Source organism: Colletes gigas, unplaced genomic scaffold, assembly GCF_013123115.1.
Source record: "Colletes gigas isolate AHSC1104 unplaced genomic scaffold, ASM1312311v1 Colletes_gigas_Sc00013, whole genome shotgun sequence".
Taxonomy (NCBI): Eukaryota; Metazoa; Arthropoda; class Insecta; order Hymenoptera; family Colletidae; genus Colletes; species Colletes gigas.
This window is the reverse complement of record NW_025106642.1, coordinates 3,986,571-4,006,457: the sequence shown is the minus strand read 5'-3', so window position 1 is coordinate 4,006,457 and position 19,887 is coordinate 3,986,571. Positions and strand designations below refer to the sequence as shown.

The following is a 19,887-nucleotide window of genomic DNA, read 5'->3' as shown; positions in this document are numbered from 1 at the left end:
CTGTCCCGCCGTCTCCTTTCCTTGGCTCTTTTAGCCGCAACGAGGCCGCGAGCCTCGCCGGCAGACAACCTTCGTGCAACAAACGAAGTCTGCGAAAGATATTCGTCTTTTGCTCTTTTATCCTCGGTCCCTTGGCCAGCGTCGCGTTTTCGCGAGCAGTTCCTGAGATAAACTGTCTCAGAGACCAAGTAGGTTTTTCTGATCCCGTTCCTTTCCCCCGAAAGAAAGTTCCCGATTTCCGTGAAAACGTCCCACGCGCGAGGCGAACGTTCGCTTACGATCGTCGAAGAGGCTCAGCGAAACGACCGAAACGTAATTCTGACATTTTTTTCGCATCTCTGAAGGTGGACGTCCCAACAGCCATAACTCGTTCGACGAATCGTTTTGAAAAAACCGCTCGGCTGGTGCACGACGACGAAATAATCCGCGACTGGACGCGACTGTTTGATTTCTCGCGTCACCCTCTTTTCATGCTCTGCCTATCGACTATTATTTCGGTCCGGTGGCGTTTTTTTCTTTTCCTTTTTTTTCACGTATCACGCGCCGGTAATCCGCGCGTTATGCGTGTCCAAAACCCCGGAGTAGCGAGGAAAGGCACCCGGGGGGGGGGGTTTGAAAAGGAAAAAAACTGCCCGAGAAAAGGGTTGAGGACGCGATTTTCCCGGGTGTTGTGCCAATAGCAGTTCGTTCGACTAGGAGTAGCAAGGGGGGGGAGGAAAAAAACGAAGGGCTGTTACGGACAATAGGCAGAAATCTCCCGCCCCTGACGCGGAATCGACGCGGGAATGATTTCATTAGGTCTCGACCGACGATCGAGAGTATGTACAGTGGCGAGAGAGGGCGAGCGGTAAAAAGGGGCCCGCAGAGGCGGAGTCTGTGCAAAAAATTAATATCACAGGGGGACGCGGTTCGGAAAAAAAAAAATGTCGGAACAGAGAGAGAGAGAGAGTGGGGGAGAGAGAGAAAGAAAGAGAAAGAGAACGCGCTCGCGTGGATATTTACGAACGTAAAAGAATAAATGCGTGTACACGATTAACATCCATTATCCTTTTCAAATGTAATTTTGAATATTTATTCAGAGTTTTTATGGCCAACTCCGTATCTCGATATTCGACCCTGCAGTGCACAATTTCACTGTCGTATTGTTTATATAACGAATAAATGAATTAAATGTGAAAGTCCCATTTCTTGACACTAGAACTACCAAAGGAGTCAAAATGAATAAATACTCTATGTTTGTCGGTAGTTCTGATGTTAAACGAATCGATGAATCGTTAATTGATTGTAACAATTTGTTGTAGTATAATATTTTCAGTTATAGTCCTCAGTATACTGTATTATTCTTTTCTTTTCTTTCTCGTGCTTGTCGTTGTTTAATTATTATATTTTCGAAATCTTTGTTCGCAAGACAAATTAACCTTTTTGATATTACTAACTTTGCGTCGATCGCTGGTACGTTTTCATATTTGAACCCAATAAATTGCTGGAATTAATTAACGACTTATCGATTCAATTATTAATTCAATACGCATCATCGAGTGTTTATATTGAGTTGAAGCAAGTATGCGTCATTGTGCACTGCAGGATTGGAATAATATCAAAACCAATTGTGCACTTATGTGCCATTATTCCTGAAAAGGTTAATTCTTACTGTTCGAAGAGCACCAAATGCATCCCCTTCTTCTTTGGCAGATTTCTATTTGTCATGCGGTTAAATCGCTAATTGGCACGTGTCATTAGGTTTTTAAAATCAATTTTGATAAACTTAAATTTTGCTAACTTAAATATGAGTGCCTATCAGTTCTATAAATTAACTTTTATAGCATTTAAAGCTTCTAATAGGTTATCAATCAAAGTAAACTATTATTTATTAAATATGTATGATACTAAGTTGGGTTCAAGCATAGAAACAACGATTCAACTGCTTGTACTTAATTTCTCGCAGCAAATAAACGTTTACCTTGTACGTAATTCTGCTAGAAACTTTACGCGATAAATAATAAATATCGATATGTGTAACCTACGTACAACGATTAGCATGAATTACTGTAAACTGGCAATGCTCTGAAATTGCTCCGTGACATTTAAAGTTTAAAGTAGGTTATCAATACAATGATGAAACAACTATTCATTAAATACGTTACGAATTAAGAACTGTCAGCAGCTTCACAAGTTAACTTCATAATAGATCATCAATTCAATGAATAAATTCATACGGAGTATTATAGCATTTTAAGAATTGCGACCACGTGTAATCGATATTATTTAACACGTTGACTGCCAAGACTATTCCATAAAACTTACCTTGGCCCTCGTTGTAGATTCTACCCTAATCTATGTTGTTACATTAATTTTTTTCAACCAATTCGAATAGAAACTTTCTGTAGATATTTCTCAAACAGTCGGACTTTTTCAACACCATTTTCGGTATTCGATCGAAGAGTAATGAAAATATTAGTGTCTTTGTATATACAAAGGGTGTTTCAAGCAAATAGAGTCGTAGTATTAAAAAAATTGAAGATAGACCAAAGTTTTATTAGGAAGCTCTTCCAAAGCTTTTAGGATCACCTTTATTTTATCATATGAAACTCTATTTTTTTTTTTTATACGGGCTAAAAAGTAGAAAAATGGAATTTAAAATACCTTTCAATTTAATCAGTTTTATCATATATTTTTTTGAAGATTAAAAAATCATGTAAGATAATTAAAAAAAAAAAATAGATATAACCTTAAAATCATTGAAAAGCCTCTACTCATTTAATTTTCTTTGATTTTAATATTGTGACTTGACGCAATTGCGTAGGATATTTTGTATATACAGGGTGTACCAAAAATCCCGATACAAGTCAAAAGGGGGAGACATCATGTGAGTCGAAAATATAAAATAAATTTCTTTTCATAAAAGTCTCCATTTTCGAGAAATTCGATTTTAGAAATTTGTTGAGTACATGAGCACTGTGGCACAAATCATCGTATCTACCCTTTAGTTAGTGCTACTTGTGTTGGTTTCTCTAAATATTAATATAGTGGTATTATCTGTATTTTGTTGACTTAAGACTTTTTAACTGAGTTAGTGTCAAGTTATCGCAATTGGCTAAGGTATAGCTTCCGGTAGTACACTGATACGCGACTCGCATTAGGAGCTTGTAGAGATAATACTTTTACTCTAACTATGTATCTATAATACTATTACTAGACGATCATTCATTTTTTTAAACGAAAGGAGACATTTTGAGCAATCTTTAACGTGATAAAAAGTAAACGACTCTGATTCGACAACACGACAAAAATGAATAGCTTTGAGATTGACAGAAAACAGAAATAATAACATACTAAAAGACAGATACGTTGGATAATTTGTACTTCAATGCCCCTGAATTTTCAAAATTTTCTTAAACAATTTTACATTCCAGATTTACTTTTCCTCAACAAACAGCTGTTACGATCTCCACCCTGTGTACATAGCATGGTAGTCAACGTGTTAAACAATGGACACGAAAATGCAACGATACAAATTTAGCAAATAACGATCTGTTTATCAAATTGATAACCTTTTATAAGTGATAAATAACGTTGATTTCGGCTGAGTGAGAGCTAGGAGCTTGCAGAGTAGCAGAAGAGGATGCGTTTGGTGCGTGGCGTTCTTCTGAAACGGCAAGAATTAACGGACCCCGTTGTGTACACGGAAAAGAAGTTTGAGGAGAGCTGTGTCCGATTCACGAGGCGTTCCGCTACAAAAGGCCGTCCCACTTTTCTATTTTAACGCCAGCAAAGAGACGAAGAGCGTTAGTCCTTCTGGAGCCACGCCAGGCGACGATGTTTACCGACGAGGGAGGTTTTTAGCGCGGATACGTGTAACGTAGAGCAGGGGGACAGGGGACCGTTTTAATCAGGGAGCAGAAGCAAAAATCGCGTGCACACGATGGTTCGACGCGCCCCGAACGAAGGACGACTCCTTGAATCGTGGTTTTCGAAGCCGTAAAGCGAGGCCGCGTACACCAGGAATCGTTATATCGCGCGTATATCGAGGCTCTTAAGACCGGATCGTAAGATCGAGGGGGGTGGGGAGGGGGGCTGATTAATTCGATCAACGAATTGCAGATACCAGACACGTGGAACGCCTATTTCTAATTTCCTTCGAATTTCATCCTGTTTCGGTGAACTGATCGGACAAGCCACCGCGGTTATTGCCGACATTTGTCATCGTGGAAAATGGAAGGCGACAGTTTTGCAAGCGAATTGAAATTACACCCGAAAGGAATTCCCATGGGCTCTCCCGTTATTGACCCGATCGTTTTACCTTTAATCGTTGCCATGGGTACTTGGAACACTGCGACAAAGAGAGACCAGCATGAAATGGAGATCAATTTGTATTAATTCGAGGCAGTTAAATATCGTTTAGAAAACAGATGCAATGCCCAACCAACGTCCCACGTTCGACACAAAGAATAATAAAAACAAGCGTTTGGTTTTCGCGAACTCGACGGGTGCTTTATGCGCGTGCCGCGAAAATTTAGATGATCACGTATCGAAGGATAATGAAAATAGCCAATTTTTGGTCCACGATGCCGAATGTAACTTTCACGGAACATGCGTCTATTGGGTACTAAAAGAGTCCGAAATGTATAATTATTTTAGTCGTTGTTTTTACGGGAATGTTACAAAGACTAAGCTTATCGAATTAATTTACAGCGGTCACCGGTTATATAAAATCGAACCGGTATAATGTCGTATAACCGAAGACTATTGTATATTAATTACCTACACGAGTTGTAGTTCCAAGTTATATGAAATTGATTTTGGTCTTTGAGAGATAAGAAAGTTCGATTCGTGGAATAGAAACGCTCCCTTCCACTGTGTGACTTCCGGTTGTGTGACATCCAGAAAGTCCATTAAATTTCACTAATTAACGACTAATGCACATTGATTAGACGAGTTGTAGTCGCTGGTTATATCGAATCGAATCGAGTCATCTTCAATTACATATGTATAATCGGAGAAGCGTATATATTCCATTTCACATAGCGGTGAAAAAAAACTATTTCATATAACCGAGAAATACTATATCTTCGTTGTCTTTCCCCGAGAATTGTGATACACGTGCGAAATAATAATTAACGAAATCGGCAGTTAAGTGTCTGGCAGGTTGGAGTCGAGCGAAACTAAAAGAACCATAAAATTATTCCTACGTGGGAGCAAGAACCGACAACCACGTTCACCGACTTTGTATCCGCACGAATAGCCCGATAATAACTGTTTTCCGTTTGGCCAACTAGACACGGCCAATATACATCTCGTGGCGTTTAACAAACCGAGTGTGTCTTTGTGTTTCAATTAGTGAGACGTTAAAAGGATGAACTTCTACGTGGTAATTACAATAATTTATAGACCAATACGTTACGACTTGGAATTCAGAAACGCCATTTTAATTTACGTTAGGCGCAATATCCAGATGCTTGTTTCGGGCTGATACGTCCCACGTGTATATAAACTCAAATCACGAGAACCCAATTCAACGAAAATTTCTAATCAACTTTTATGCGCTCAAAGTGCGATCGTTTTCTCGTATTCGTGCGTTCAACTTCTCGTTACAAGTCAGACAGATTCGTTCGCATCTTTTGTATCCTTCGAGCAGTATTTTTTCAACTCATTTCAAACTTGGTACTTTCTTTGTTCGATCATTGCGATGCGGTTGGACGGTCGTTGTTTTTCTTCTCAATTATCATCATTTATTTGGCATATCCAAAATTCGTGTCTCTGCTTATTGCTTTTGTGTAAATTCGGCCTCATTGCACCTCTGTTTCATAGTTTTGGCTGGCCAAGATTGGTTCTTCGTTTCCGTGGGTTTGTTTACGAGGTCCTTGCCTCAATGTTTTTTATTCAATTTGCTATTTTCTTATCCTTATGCACCGATAATGCTCCAATCACCAAGTTGTATCTAAATCTGTCTGCACCTACTAAATTTCAAGCCTCCTTTTTCTAAGTGTCTGTTATTATAACTATATTCCATAGATTCCTACAACTTTAACTATGCAGCTCGTTGCTTTATACTATTCTATTTTCCATAATATTACATTTTATGTTCAATTAAAATTATAAGTCAGGTTTAAATTGAGCTAGGTTGCAAACAGCCCTATTCTTTAAACCACCTTTTCAACCTATTTGCTATACTTCGTTCAATTTTGCTTTTCTAGATAATTCTGTAGCTTAAAACTATCACTTTACTTTGTCACCAAAAAAAAAATCGATCAGCAGTTTTCAAGAAAGCGTCAAATTTAGAAATTTTTCCTTTTTAAAATATATAAAACGAAATGAATGGAATCGAACAATCAAAGTTGCTAAATGTCACTACATTGCAAAATTACTAAATAAAGTTGTTCGACAAATAAAAAAGTGGATTAGTTTTGTTAGGCATCGAAAGTATCTGCTTTAAGTAAAAGCTTTTCTATATAAAAATTTATTTATTTAACGAACGAAAGAAAAAGGAAAATAAATGTATATATAGATAACAGGACGAAAGGAAAATAGTAAGAAAAGATATTCAATCGTATTAGAAACTAGGAATAGAAAATGTATAATCACTATAATCAGTATGCAAATGAAGAAAGTTATGAATGATAATGTATTGCAGAGAACATGGAACGTTTAAGTATAGGGTAACAACAAAAATATGAGTTCTGTACGATTTGATCTAGTTACGTATAAATTCTGGTCACTTCGTATAATACGATCTTCGACTGATGTTTGGAGACTTCTAGCTTTTTAATATTTTTCGATTACATAGCAACGAAATGTGCAAACAAAATCATTTCAATAGATACTGTTTTGTGATTCGACAAGTATTCGTCATATTAGATTCTTTCATAAATACAAAATGAACTCTTTCTACGATCATAAACTCTAAAGCTTACATCAGGTTAGTAGTGATTAGTAGACTTTAGAACCGTGATTCAGACATTCAGGCTGACATACCTAACAATAATGGTTATACTTCACAGATAAATAATGTATCATTGCAAATTCAATCGTTGATGTTCTACAATAATTTTACTTTATTCACGGGCCTATCATGCGTACAAATATAAAGTCTGCGAATGGATTGTCGGTTGTCGTTCCGCGTGGCAATAATTTTATGATCTTTCGGTTCAGCGCCAATTTATCAGGAACTTACCTGCAAATTTCTATGATTATTTCGATAACGCACGTTAACACTAGATTTACGGGCACTGATCGCACCTATGTATATTTATTGATACCTTTCATATTGACGATTTCCTCAAAATACGATTTTTCTTTCAATTAGAATATGTATTCATGCAATTGCATCAAACAAATTCAACATAAGTTGTTGAAAAATGATATTTACGCGTTCTGCAATTCTAAATATGGAATCTGACATCAAATTGACGGGCTCCGTAAATCCAGTGTAAATTATGATATTCGAAAATTTGAAAATAATTTTTGAAAACTTTTCGACCGAACAGTGTGTTTTGGATTGTTTGCGTCGGCAGTATGGTAAAAAAAAAAACTGGCTATTTTGTACCATTATCCTTTCTTTTTCACTTGGTCGGAAAATGCGTAAAAGTGGCAAGAAAGTAGCGCGCGTGGTTTTTAGAACACGGAACGAATCTCCGTGGCGAGGAAAAATAAATCTAATGGCTAACGAGTTTTTACCGAGCTCCGCGCTCGGGCAATTAAGAAGAGGGTAGAGGGGCTCGATGGGGAGGGCCCCGGAGGTGAGTCGGAAGAAGGTCGAAGGTACGAGAAAGTCCACCAGCAGAAGGGGTTGTGTATCGTGTTGCACGACATTCAACCCTTGTACCGCTAAACTAGAGATAAATACGAAGGCTCCGCGCCACGCGAAAGTGGGTAAGACGCGGCGGAGAAAGCAGCGAAGAAACCAGCCACCTACGAGTTCACGGTGCTACGAAATTTTTCACCTTCCCCTCGGAATTTTCCGTCGCTTTTTCGTCACCCGTTGCCGCCCGCGAAACCTCGTTTTCCGCGTATTCGACATTTTGAAAAAGCTTCTTAGATCTCTTTTATCAGAGACATAAAATTTGAAAGTGACATTAACCCATTTGCATCCAAGCGCGGAATATTCCGCGAGCCGCGACTGTCTACTATCACCAAGCGCGGAATATTCCGCTGTTTACTATCGTCAGTTGAACGTCGCTGATGTTTCGATGCGGAAGCTTAAGTAGAGCGATGATGCAAATGGGTTAAATGTTAATAGTTCTCTGTAATCAACGACTAATTTATGCACATAACGGTTTAAATTATATTAACAACAAAAAAAAAGTAATAAAAATAATGTTTCGAGTTCGTGGACCTCAATAAATATAACGAGAGAAGCTTGGCAATGAATTTGTTGTTAATAAAAATATCCTCGATACAGGTGGAGCCACTATCCTAAACAGACCGCCAAATATCGAATACGCGAAAAACATCGCGTGCAAATGATTTCGATCGATCGTGTTAAATTTTAAAGAAGCTCCATAAAACAAGGTTTCGTGTGCGCCACACAGGCAAGAAATCCCCCGGAGCTCTTTTGCAACATTTAATCTTGATTCCCACTAGTTGCTCAACGGACACTCGTAGAACGTGTTGTTCAAAGAGAAAGAAATCAGTTCCAGGGTTAAGGAGAATGCGGACATTTCGTTGAGTAATATTTGCGTATTTATAGGCTTTATGAACGCTGTCTGGAACGTTCGAGCCGATATAACTCGCTTGTTCCTTCCAGATCTGAGTTTTCTTTCTCCCGGTGATACATTCAGTGGCACTGATTCGAGCCGCGCGAAACATCAAATGGCTCAGTTCATGCTACCCCCTTCTCCTTCACAATGGAGCAGCTGAAACCTTTTGAAATATCTCGCCCCGGTGCAACGATATTGTATCGATATCTTTGTGACATTTAATATTTATAATAGATCGTCGATTCTATGAACAAATTATTATTTATTAAACACGTATTATTGTGCTTTGAGGATGAATCCCGATACGTGCAATTAATATTACGCATATTTTATTTAAATGGTTCGCGTGCAAATACGTTACACGTATTTCGACAACCATAATATGGGGAATGTGTTAAAGAAAATGGAGAATCTTGCATACAGATGCATATTTTATACATCTTCTTGAATTCTTCACTGAATTGGGAATTTATTACAAATTTCGAAAGTTACGAAACTGTTAGATACTTGTCGTGTATTGTTTATATAAATAAACTACCCTCAATAAACACTTGTGATTAAATAGAAATTAATCTCTTCCTTTTCTAAAAGGCTCATACTATTGTTTTATAGTGTATCATTTTGAAAGAATCCCAAACGACAGGTTGAAGACTCTTGAAACGATTAACAACGGATCGAATAAATAAATCATTTTTCGATCGATAATCTATTATAGATTTTAAATGTCAGGGAACTGTTGACAGTGCAACTTCATAACGACTACGTACACGTAGATTAGTGGCCCAACAATTCAGCGCGCTTAGACACATTGTAACGCCAACGTCGTCCAGCGTTTCAGCGGACGTAACGTAGCAGGAGTAGCATGAATTGGTCCCACGAGCGATACAAATCCGTATTGTCGATTAATCAGTTCGATTAGAAGGTCGTTTCATTGTATAATCGCGGTCAAAAACTATTCCAGCAGCGATAGTATCATTGCATTCAGAGATACGCGAATAAACAAAATTGGAGACGATGAGAAAAAAACCTTTTTTTTTGCTATTAAAGATAATTCATCGTAACTAAAACAGTGCACACCATACAGTTTACGTTCATCGATTTGCTTATTAATTATTCGCTCTTCATAGCGTAAAAAGTCCTGGAGAATATTGGAATCGAACATGGACGCTTCGCAGGATCGTAGCCAAGGATCGCGTATCGCGAGGGAGCGTCCAAAGCAACGTGACGATCTTTTCCCCGTGGATCGTCGTAGCCTAGCGGGAATCAAGCGTTATCGCGCGTCAGAGATGACTTAGCCGTCTTCGCGAGCGATTCTCTCTCCGATCGAACGTCCATCCTCTTGTCTATCGAACGGTCGACCGTTCAGCGCGAAAGTGTTGAACGCAAAGCATCACGAGGATTCGAAGAAACGTCATACCGTGGCGGAACAAAGCAAAGTGTGGTGGGTTGGGGGGGTAACAGTTCGTAAGACGCACGAGGGAAGCGTGTACGGGTAGGAAACGCAAGTTTCTATGGCTGGCTACCGATCGTTCTCTATAATACATTTACGCTCCGGCCTATTATAATATTGTACTCGAAGCGTATTGTCTTTCCCGGCCGGGATAATGTTTCGTCGACACGCCAGGCCTCGACCCAGCGTATAACTCTTTCAATTTCCCCTTTCTCTCGCTCTTCCTCGACCCCCGGTGTGTTGCTCCGTCCTCGGTTCTTTATTTCTTTTTAAACAACGATCCATTAGCTATCAGGCCGACGGAGAAGGGACGGGGCTAGTAGATAGCCTGGAATAGCGAAAACAATTTCAAGAAATCTGCCCCGGCGAAAATTCGATTAGCCGCGCAAGATGGGCTCGAGCTTTCTATCTCTCTCTCTCTCTCTCTCTCTCTACGATCTCCCTCCATTTGTTTCGTTTCGTTTTATTTTATTTTCACCGGTCGGACGGACTCTGTTTCTGTCGCGCTGGCGGCTTTAATTACTTCTCCGCGCTGCTCTTCCGTCGCGAGAACCTCTCTCGTCGCGTTCCTGTTCTCGCTCTCGTCCTTATTCCTCCTCTTCTTCCCCGTCTTCTTCATCCTCCTTTTGGGTTTCTTTTTATCCGCGACTCGATCGCGCTTCGCAAAGACGCGCTCCGCCACTTTTAACTCGAACCGTCTCACCCCGCGACGATACCCGCCTCGAACTCTCGGGCCCTTGTTATTTCATTAAACGCCGCTAATTTCGCGACAGAGCCGGATACCCAGCCGTTCCGTCGGCGTAGGTGAAAAGTCTCCTCGAGATTTATCGAGAACGCGCGAGATGGGTCGAGGGTGGAAGCTCGGTAACGCTTCAGCCGCGGATTAGCTTTCAATTAAAAGGATCCCGATCAGCGGAGGCGCCGAAAGAACGATATTTATCGTTCCGTGAGGAGGCGACGTGTGGCGCACCTGATACGCCCGGAGGAAACTCCCTGCGGCGCGAAGACAAAATTTCGATCCGAATTCGCGTAAAAATTTTAGTCATCGACGTTTCGTTCGTGGCTGTACCCCTTCCTCTATCCGGACGTTGCTCGCGCAGGGGGAGACGTTAGTTTACGACTGGTTACGCAACATGCCTGGTCTAATTGGCCGGGATGGAAAAAAAAAGAAAAAGCCCCCGATGGGTTTTTCAGCGCGACGAAAGAAGCGCGAAGCGAGAAGATAGCGAGGAGAAACAAGAGAAAAGACCGACTCACGGACGGCTCGACAGATGCCTTCCCACGTTTTTTCGTCGAGGCATGTGCCCGGCGCGGCGAAAGGGTTGAGAAATTCAGTTGGCCGGCCGAGTTCCACGGCAAAAAACTACCCCACGGTACAAGATTCCTCTGGTAATCGGTGCGCGCCGCGATTCACCGCCAGGGGTGAATTCGATTAAGCCTCTCGCGGGTACCTAAAGCGATCTTTTTCCCAGATCGGTCGATTTCATTTTTTTTCCCCCTCGATTTCTATCCGCCGTCCACGTCGGGTTCGTCGCGACTCTTCTCCCCCCCTCCTTCGCGCTTTGTATTCCGCGTGCAGTAGACGCGTCAACGAGCACCGATTGTCCCGGTTGATCCTCAGCGACTGGGGGAATTCTTCGAGTCATCGTGGTTCCGTTGCCTCGTCCTGTCGAAGACTCCCGGCTGGATCTCTCCGACTCTCCGTTATCCCTCGGCGATTTTCAGACGACACCCGGGGACGCGTTGAACGGTCCATCGTTCGCGACAACGAGAACTGGCCCGCGGGTTCAAAGTTCGTAGCGGCTCGTCGGTGAGTAAAACCACAACCAAAGCAGTCAGAAGCGTTAGTCTTACGAGGAGCCCAGCAGAACGATCTAAGCTACCGTTAGGATCTCTCTGTCTATTGTTCACGATACACCGCGGGGGGGGGACTCTGGGTGTTTTTTTTTTTGCGTTGCGTGGGCACTTGGCGGGACCGGGAGCGGAACTCTCTGCACGGTTTCGACGCCGATCTCTTCGACGATACATCTCGTGAGAATAGAGAGCAACGATCAAGAGACAGAGGCGCATCGTGCATCGAGTCGTCCACCCGCAGAAAGTCGAGATTTAGCCTGTCGATGGTCCTTGTCGTTTAAACGAATCTCTATGAACGATTGTCGAGAGTAAAAAAAAAAAAATAGAGTAGAATGGAACCTAATCGTTAAAATAGAGAGGAATGAATCTATAGATCAGTTAGGACAGAAGCATGACCCGCCACCATGTGTGCATTCAGAGAAACGCGTTGTTCCGTGCCGCGAAAGAAACAATATGTGTAAGTTATTAGGCATATAAATGTTCGTCCGGTAAGAAGAGCGTTTAGCGGAGATTGGCGAATTACGGTATGATAATGTATAAGATACGTATACGTATATAAATATATATATATATATGTATATATATATATATATGTATGTACGAGTTACATCGCACGTGTACAACCGTCCGATTGATTCTAGAGACCCGATTCTCCGGATCATTCCGACCGTGGTTCTATTATTATCGTGTGCGAGCACCGCGTTAAGTAGCCAAAATGCCTGTTGTCGTTGTTGTTGGTGTTGTTGGACGTCGGATTTGGTACATACATGACTGACCTTCGACGTGTGGGTACGAAGGCTGGATTCTGTGGCGAAGCCTTTGCCGCAGATGTTGCAATGGAACGGCCGGTTCTTCGCCCGTTCCACCTGGGCGTCGTGATTTCGAAGGTGCTGCTGCAAATTCGATAGCTGAATGAACGCCCGCCCGCAATCCGGTAGATGGCACTTGTATGGTCGTTCACCTGCAACCAGAAAAGTGGATACCGTCAACAAATCGCCGGGATCGAGCATGATCTATCGTCCTGGCAACGGACGATCGTGCCTGAAGGAACTCCGGGCTTGCTTGCACATCGGCGACATATCAAACCGAACGACTCGATACCAATTTTCATCCGATTTACTCAAAATTTACGGAATTTTCAAAGAAACATTCACTTTTTTACGGGTTTTTGAAATCTTTTCTTCAAAGTTCCACCATTTTATAATAAATTATTGTTTTTGTAAATCCTTACGTCTGATCAAAGCTACTGGCTTACGGTTGAAGAAAATTGCATGATTTCTTGTTTTAGAATTTTCGATTTATTTTCAATAAATTTTTGGAGGCCCCTCACGCTGGTTACCATTATGTCTACAATAATTAATATTTTCGTACGAAATTTTTACAAGAAGTAGTTCAAAGAATCTTCTTTCGAACCCATTGAATATTTATTAGAAAAAGTTTCAGAGTTACCCCCCAAAAAATTCTTGAAAATCTCATTTATTTTCGGCCCTCACAGTAGTTTCCCCCTTAAATTACTTTACGTAGATTTGAATTTATTTATTAGACTAATTTAAAATTTAAAATATTTAAAAAATAGTTATAACGTTGAAATGTAATTTTTTATTTGATTTTGGTTTGAATTTTAAAACGAAAAATTTGTTAGAATTCAAAGTCGAGAGTAATCCGATTCGAGGTATATTATTTTTATTCCGTATTTAATCGTGGTATAACGTCACGAGAACACGATTTTCGTCTCTGAAAATTGCATGAAATTATTAGTTTTTATCGCCCTTTGGACATTTTGTATATTTTATGCAACAGGCCGATTAATGATACCAGGCGATTATTGATTCCGACCGCGACGGAAATACGAACAGCGTACGCGAGACAGAGGCTGATACTTTTTTTTCCGGCCACGAGCAACAGGTATCAGCCGTCCAGATTTAGGGGCGAGCATAAAAAATGCCACTCGTTTTAAAACGGCCATTAGAGTCGCTGTTTTAACAGCCCCGTAACGCACGACCTCGTTTAAAAAACGATGAATGAGAATTTGCTCCTCCGGTGCTCTCTATCTCTCCATCTTTTATTAATAATCCTTAACATTACTTCTCGCATCAAGCGTAACGACCACTTTTATGGAAATGTGTAGTACAGCCATTTAACAGCTATTTCTGATCCACGAATTTTTTAATTGAAATATTCATCGCAAATTCACTTGGACGAAAAGCTACTTAATTTTTGTAACATTTATCGAAGACAAGGATTAATGCAATTATAATGCACTTATACAGGGTGTTCGGCCACCCCTGGAAGCCAAAATAAGACGAAAATCAGGAATATCAATTTCTCGATTGAGGCCTCGTTAAAAAGTTAATAAACAATTAACTTAAAAATTTCAAATCATCGTGAAAAAATTATTTTTGGTTGCGGGGGTCAATTACAATCATTTTTGGTCGATACACATATACTCGAAATCCTACTTACTTTCGAGAAAAAATTCATTATTAAAGATATAATGTCTGACCATAACTGTCTGGTTACCCTGAAAAAAAAAAATTTTCAATCGTTCTGAAAAAATTATTTTCAGTTTCAGGGGTCAATTACAATCATTATTGGTCAATAGACATACCCTCGAAATCCTATCCATTTTCTAGAAAAAAATTCGAGAAAGTGAAATTTTTCGACAAAATTAAAAAATTTCAGATCGTTCTGGAAAAATTATTTCTTGTTGCAGGGGGCAATTACAATCATTTTCGGCCAATATACATACCCCCGAAATCCTACTCATTGTCTAGAAAAAAATTCGAGAAGGTGTGAAATTTTACAACGATAAAAAAATTTCAAATCGTTCTGGAAAAAATTTTGTTGTTTGCGGGGGTCAATTACAATCATTTTTGGTGGATAGACATACCCTCGAAATCCTACTCATTTTCTAGAAAAAAATTCGAGAAATTGAAATTTTTCGACAAAATTAAAAAATTACAAATCGTTCTGAAAAAATTATTTCTAGTTGCAGGGGGCAATTACAATCATTTTTGGCCAATATACATACCCCCGAAATCCTACCCATTCTCGAGAAAAAAATTCAGTTACGTGCGGAACTTTAAACGTTAATAATTTTTTAACGAAGCCTCCATCAATAAATTAGTATTCTTGATTTTCGTCTTATTTTGGCCCCAAGAATCTCCTATTAAAATTTTTCCGAGGGGTGGCTGAACACCCTGTATAAATTTTTTTCCCTTTCACGATTATTTTACTGTTTGATTAATATTTATAATTATGACACCGTCGGGGCAATATCTTTCGTAACCTCTTGTAATCAATTCGTTTCTTCCGTAAGAGACTAGCTCGCAATTTTTATTGCATTTTTTCCATTTACCCTCTAATTCCTGCCAGCGATTGGCTCAATCTAACTTTTATTAATATCGACATTCTTCCCCAGTCCTTTTTACCCGGGGCGCTTGTTCTTTTTGTTTCTCCTTGCTTTTTCTTCTTTCCGCTACTTCCTGAATCCCCGATCGGCGAGGCTCATCTTTTATTCAGACCGGTCGGGGATTTAATAAAAATAATTCGAGATCAACCGCGTTTCTTTTTTTTTTCTCTCGATATCTCTCGTTGTTATTCCTGCGAGTCGACGGCGAAGGAAACAAAATCCTTAAGAGGATTTACGTTAAATGGAATTGCAAACTCCGGATGCCGAACGATCGGAAAGTAACTCGTTCGTTTGTTTTCTATCAATTTGAGGGACCTTTTTGCAAAGTGGCTAATTTTATCGGAGCTTTTCTAATTTTTGAGTCGATAATTTTCAAACGATTAGATACCTTCTATAATACCAGTGGTACAGTTTCTTTAAAACAAATATAGTCTAAACAAGTAGGTTCCCTTCACTCCAGAAAACGTGATTGTTTATAATTAAAAATATACAAGTAATTAAATTCTATAACAAAAAGATTCTCCTACAATTTAATTACGTGCACATTTCTAAGTATAAACAATTATATTTATCAAAATAGACTCAAATTAAGAGTCGAAACGTTTATTTCATATAAATAGCGCTTTTCTGGGCTATATTTGTTGCATTTATTTTGAACGTGCATCATAGTACACACTCGCGTATTACAGGTTTTACTCAAATGTGTATCTACTTGGGTGTTCCGATCGAAGGCCTTGAAATATTAATCATGCAATTTCATAGATTAAACAAGATTAATGCTTTTAGTACTTTTTATACTGCCATTTTTCATTAGTGGTAATAAGCTCTGGATCATTCGTTCGTATAAACATCGTAGCGTTCTAGATCCGCCATTTTCTGATGTATCAAAATCATTTTTCTTCTCTAACACTAGATTTACGGGCATTGATCATATGTATATTTATTGATACCTTTCATGTTGACGATTACCTTACAATAAGATTTTTCTTTTAATTATAATATGTATTCAAATTCAACATAAGTTGTTGAAAAATCATATTTACGCGTTCTGCAATTTTAAATATGGAATCAGACACCCGTAAAATTGACTGTTTCCGTAAATCTAGTGTTAATCAGCTAAAAATATATGCTTTTCTTGTAGATGATTGATAAATAATAATAGTATATTTTATGGTCTACAGTGAGGATTTAGTGATTGAAATATAGCTGTACCAAGATTGAAAATCAATACCAAAAGTGCTTTAGGCGATAGAATTGAGAAATTACATACTGATTAAGATACCTTGTAGAGACATACCGCAAAATGTTTCATAAATTTCAAAACGCAGACTCAGTAATATTTCCAATCGCGGTAGTGGCGGAAGAATATTTTAGTGTCGTACGGAAAGGTGCGGAATCGTCGTGGAAAATTATATAGCCGGCGCGGGATCGAACAAAGAAAAATGTCGGAAATTTCTTGGGAATAAGGCCCCGTCTCCACCGCCGTGAGATAACCACGACGCTTGTAATATTCTCATTACTCGTTTCAATGGCGAATTAACGCCATCGGGGATGGGGTGGCGTAAAAATTATTTATCGCATTGTGTCCGCGCGATGAATACATGAATGCAAAAGCGTCCCGTACGCGGTGGAAACGCCGCGGCGGGAAAGAGAAGAAGGGAAGATCGGAAGGCGGCGCGGAACGCGTGGCAAAAGTTATAGCCAATACGTAAACTATTACTTTTACGAGCTTTACTTTATCATTTTTACAGGCGCCACCAGACACCATTTTATGATTGGCGTTTATTTAGGCGGCTCTCCGTGTACACGCGTAAAACTTTATCGTGTTTGCATCTACTTGGAACACGCGCGTTTTAACGCGCGCCGTGTCCCGGTGTCGCGCGCCGTATTCCTGTTAATTAATTTGTCAACGATGCTTTCTTCAAACGACACGGAGGGGCTTTAAATTATTGCTACGGAGCGTGTTCATTAACCGAACCGTGCGATGTATCGAGTGTCCGCTCGATACGGGTACTTCTCGATTCTATGAAATTATAATTCTTCGGTCGGATGAAATTATCATCGTATTTAATGAAATTATCGCTACCATTTACGCTTTTCCAGCCGGTCTCCGGCGACGAGACCTTAATGGAAATTGAACTTTTTATATTTCTCGCTTGTAACTTTGTAAGAGCATTACCGACGATTTTGGCCAGATTCTGTCGATGACAACGAGCCCAAATACGACGCGTTTCACGCGGTTATTTAAATAATTTCTAACAAATTTAAACTACATGTGATTAAAAGTGGTTCGAAGAAGATTCGGGCTCATTTTTATCGGGATAACTTCGCTAAGTTGTTAATAATACTTTTCAAATTTGTATTCATAGGTGCAAGTTTATTTTCTCAAGTATGTAGTTTTGTATTAAATTTTCGAGTTCTAACAAAGCTAACGTAGTATTTTTATGATGTCAAACAAAATGAGTCGTATAAAAAGAAAGTTTTTTAATGCTTTGTATTTGAAAATATTATATTTTCCATGCAAGTTCTCTATGATCCAATATGCAATTTTTATTTATTATTTTGGCATTTCGTGGTTTGTTACGATATTGTATGCAAAAGAAAGACACTTGCATGCGTGAAAATTGCTCGTAACAAAGACACTCGTGAAGAAAAGTTTACAAAAATGTCTTTACGATATGGCAGGTGTGATGAAGTATAAGTTGAGGAAAGAAATATAATTATAATTTTGATCTAAAATTCGAACGCGACCAGAAGAAGATATTCATTTATTTTAAAGATCGATTAGTGCACGGAACTTTTGCATGTGTATATAGAAAGATATAGATGATTGGTAAATGACGATAGTAAAATTTATCCCGTATTAAATTTCTATCGGTATACAATTAAACCCATACCGTCCATATTCTCCCATAATATCCCATATTAATGTAATGGCTACGAACCTCTTCTTATCGTTCCAGCTCCTACTACGCATAAAATTATACAAAACGATAGATAAAGTTTCACAGTTGTTTATTAGCAATATATAAATAAGAATGTTGTATTCCCGTTACCATTCTCTATTCTCAAGAATGAACATGTCAACCGCGATACCCCAAGTTCCCCCGACATTAATGAAGACTTCAAACTCGTATAAACGTCTCGTTAATATTTTTGCAAAGACCCCCCAAGTACCAAAACGATCCGCTCTTCGTTACCGGGTTTTTTTCTTTTTTTTTATTATTCGCGGAGAAACGGAATTGCCGGTTAATCGGTACCGAATATTCGACCGAGACTCTCCTTCTTTCTCCCGAGAGCGCGGCCGAACGGATCGATTGCGTTTTAGTGGACACATTCGTGACCCGATGCTCTTTTTCCACCCTCCCCCTTTCAGCCGGTTTAATGCCTTTCCGTGTATCTCTCGTGACGACGCTAAACATGCATCGACATTAAATTTCGCTCGACGACCGTAATTCCCGGCCGGTGTATAACGTCATTACATTCATCACCTGCACTAGCTTGGAATATCAAATGAGAGTGGCGATATATTTGATTATTTGTCAGCGGCGCGGTTCCCCGGCACCGCTCCGTCCGTCTCTCTTCGCTGTCGGTTCGCCGGAAGCCCGGCAAGCGTCGCCAGTTTTTCCCCCCGGTATTTTTACGCGCCGCGTGCGCCTCGTCGTCCACTCGTCAAAATCACCGGGCGAAAAGTAGGTAGAGAGAGAGCCCGGAAAGAGCCTGGCACGTGGTTGGACGCGCGAGGACGAAACAATTTGGACTCGCCTCTTCCTCTCCCGGGGGTTTTCTATCGCGGCGCACACCCTCGTCCCCTCGCCCCTCTTCCCCCCACCCCTCTTTCCGTCGCGGGTCTCTTCGATGCCCGTCCACACACACATCCCTCCCTTTCGCAACCCTCTTGCCTCGTCCGTGGAAATGGCGACCACCCAGCGGCCCTCCACGGCCCACTACACGTCCACGGCAGAAAATTAATGTCCCCTGCAATCCATGTATAATGCATTCGCATTTCGTTCAACGAACAAATGAACGCACCGCTAGAAAATTTACGTCCTGTCTCTCGCTCGCTCGAGCACGCTCTCCTCCCGGTTCCGTCTCTCTCGGTTTCTCCTGTCCGCTTTGCTTCCACCGTTCTTTACCCGGCCTCTCGCTCGATTTCTCTTCTTTGTTTCCCTCCCCCCGCGCCCGCCCGCCCGCGCGCGCGCGAGATTTTGCGCGTGTGCAACAAGCCGGCCCTGACCAACCCGCCGTTGCACGCGCTTAGGCGGTCTCTTTCCCGTATCGTCGGCGTGCCCCTCTTTCTCTCACTCTCGCACACACACACGCACACATACGCACAACACTCTCCATCCCTCTCTCTTTGCATTTTCCCGCCCCATTCCCAGTTCCCGTCATCGAAATTCCGGGCTGGAAATCATTAAATTGCACGCACTCACACGCACGTGTGTCCCGCTCGTTCCGATGACCCCGCCTCTTTC

The 19,887-nt window shown here is 40.5% G+C and overlaps 1 protein-coding gene across 1 annotated transcript in view; it reads right to left on the bottom strand.

Moving 5' to 3' along the window:
- The window catches only part of LOC122399432 (zinc finger protein 853), a 116,481-nt gene that overhangs the window by 27,911 nt on the left and 68,683 nt on the right, over positions 1-19,887 (bottom strand). The window contains exon 4 of the mRNA XM_043400110.1: positions 12,777-12,961. Within this exon, the coding sequence (XP_043256045.1) occupies positions 12,777-12,961 (185 nt within the window). The remainder of the gene's footprint in view (positions 1-12,776; positions 12,962-19,887) is intronic.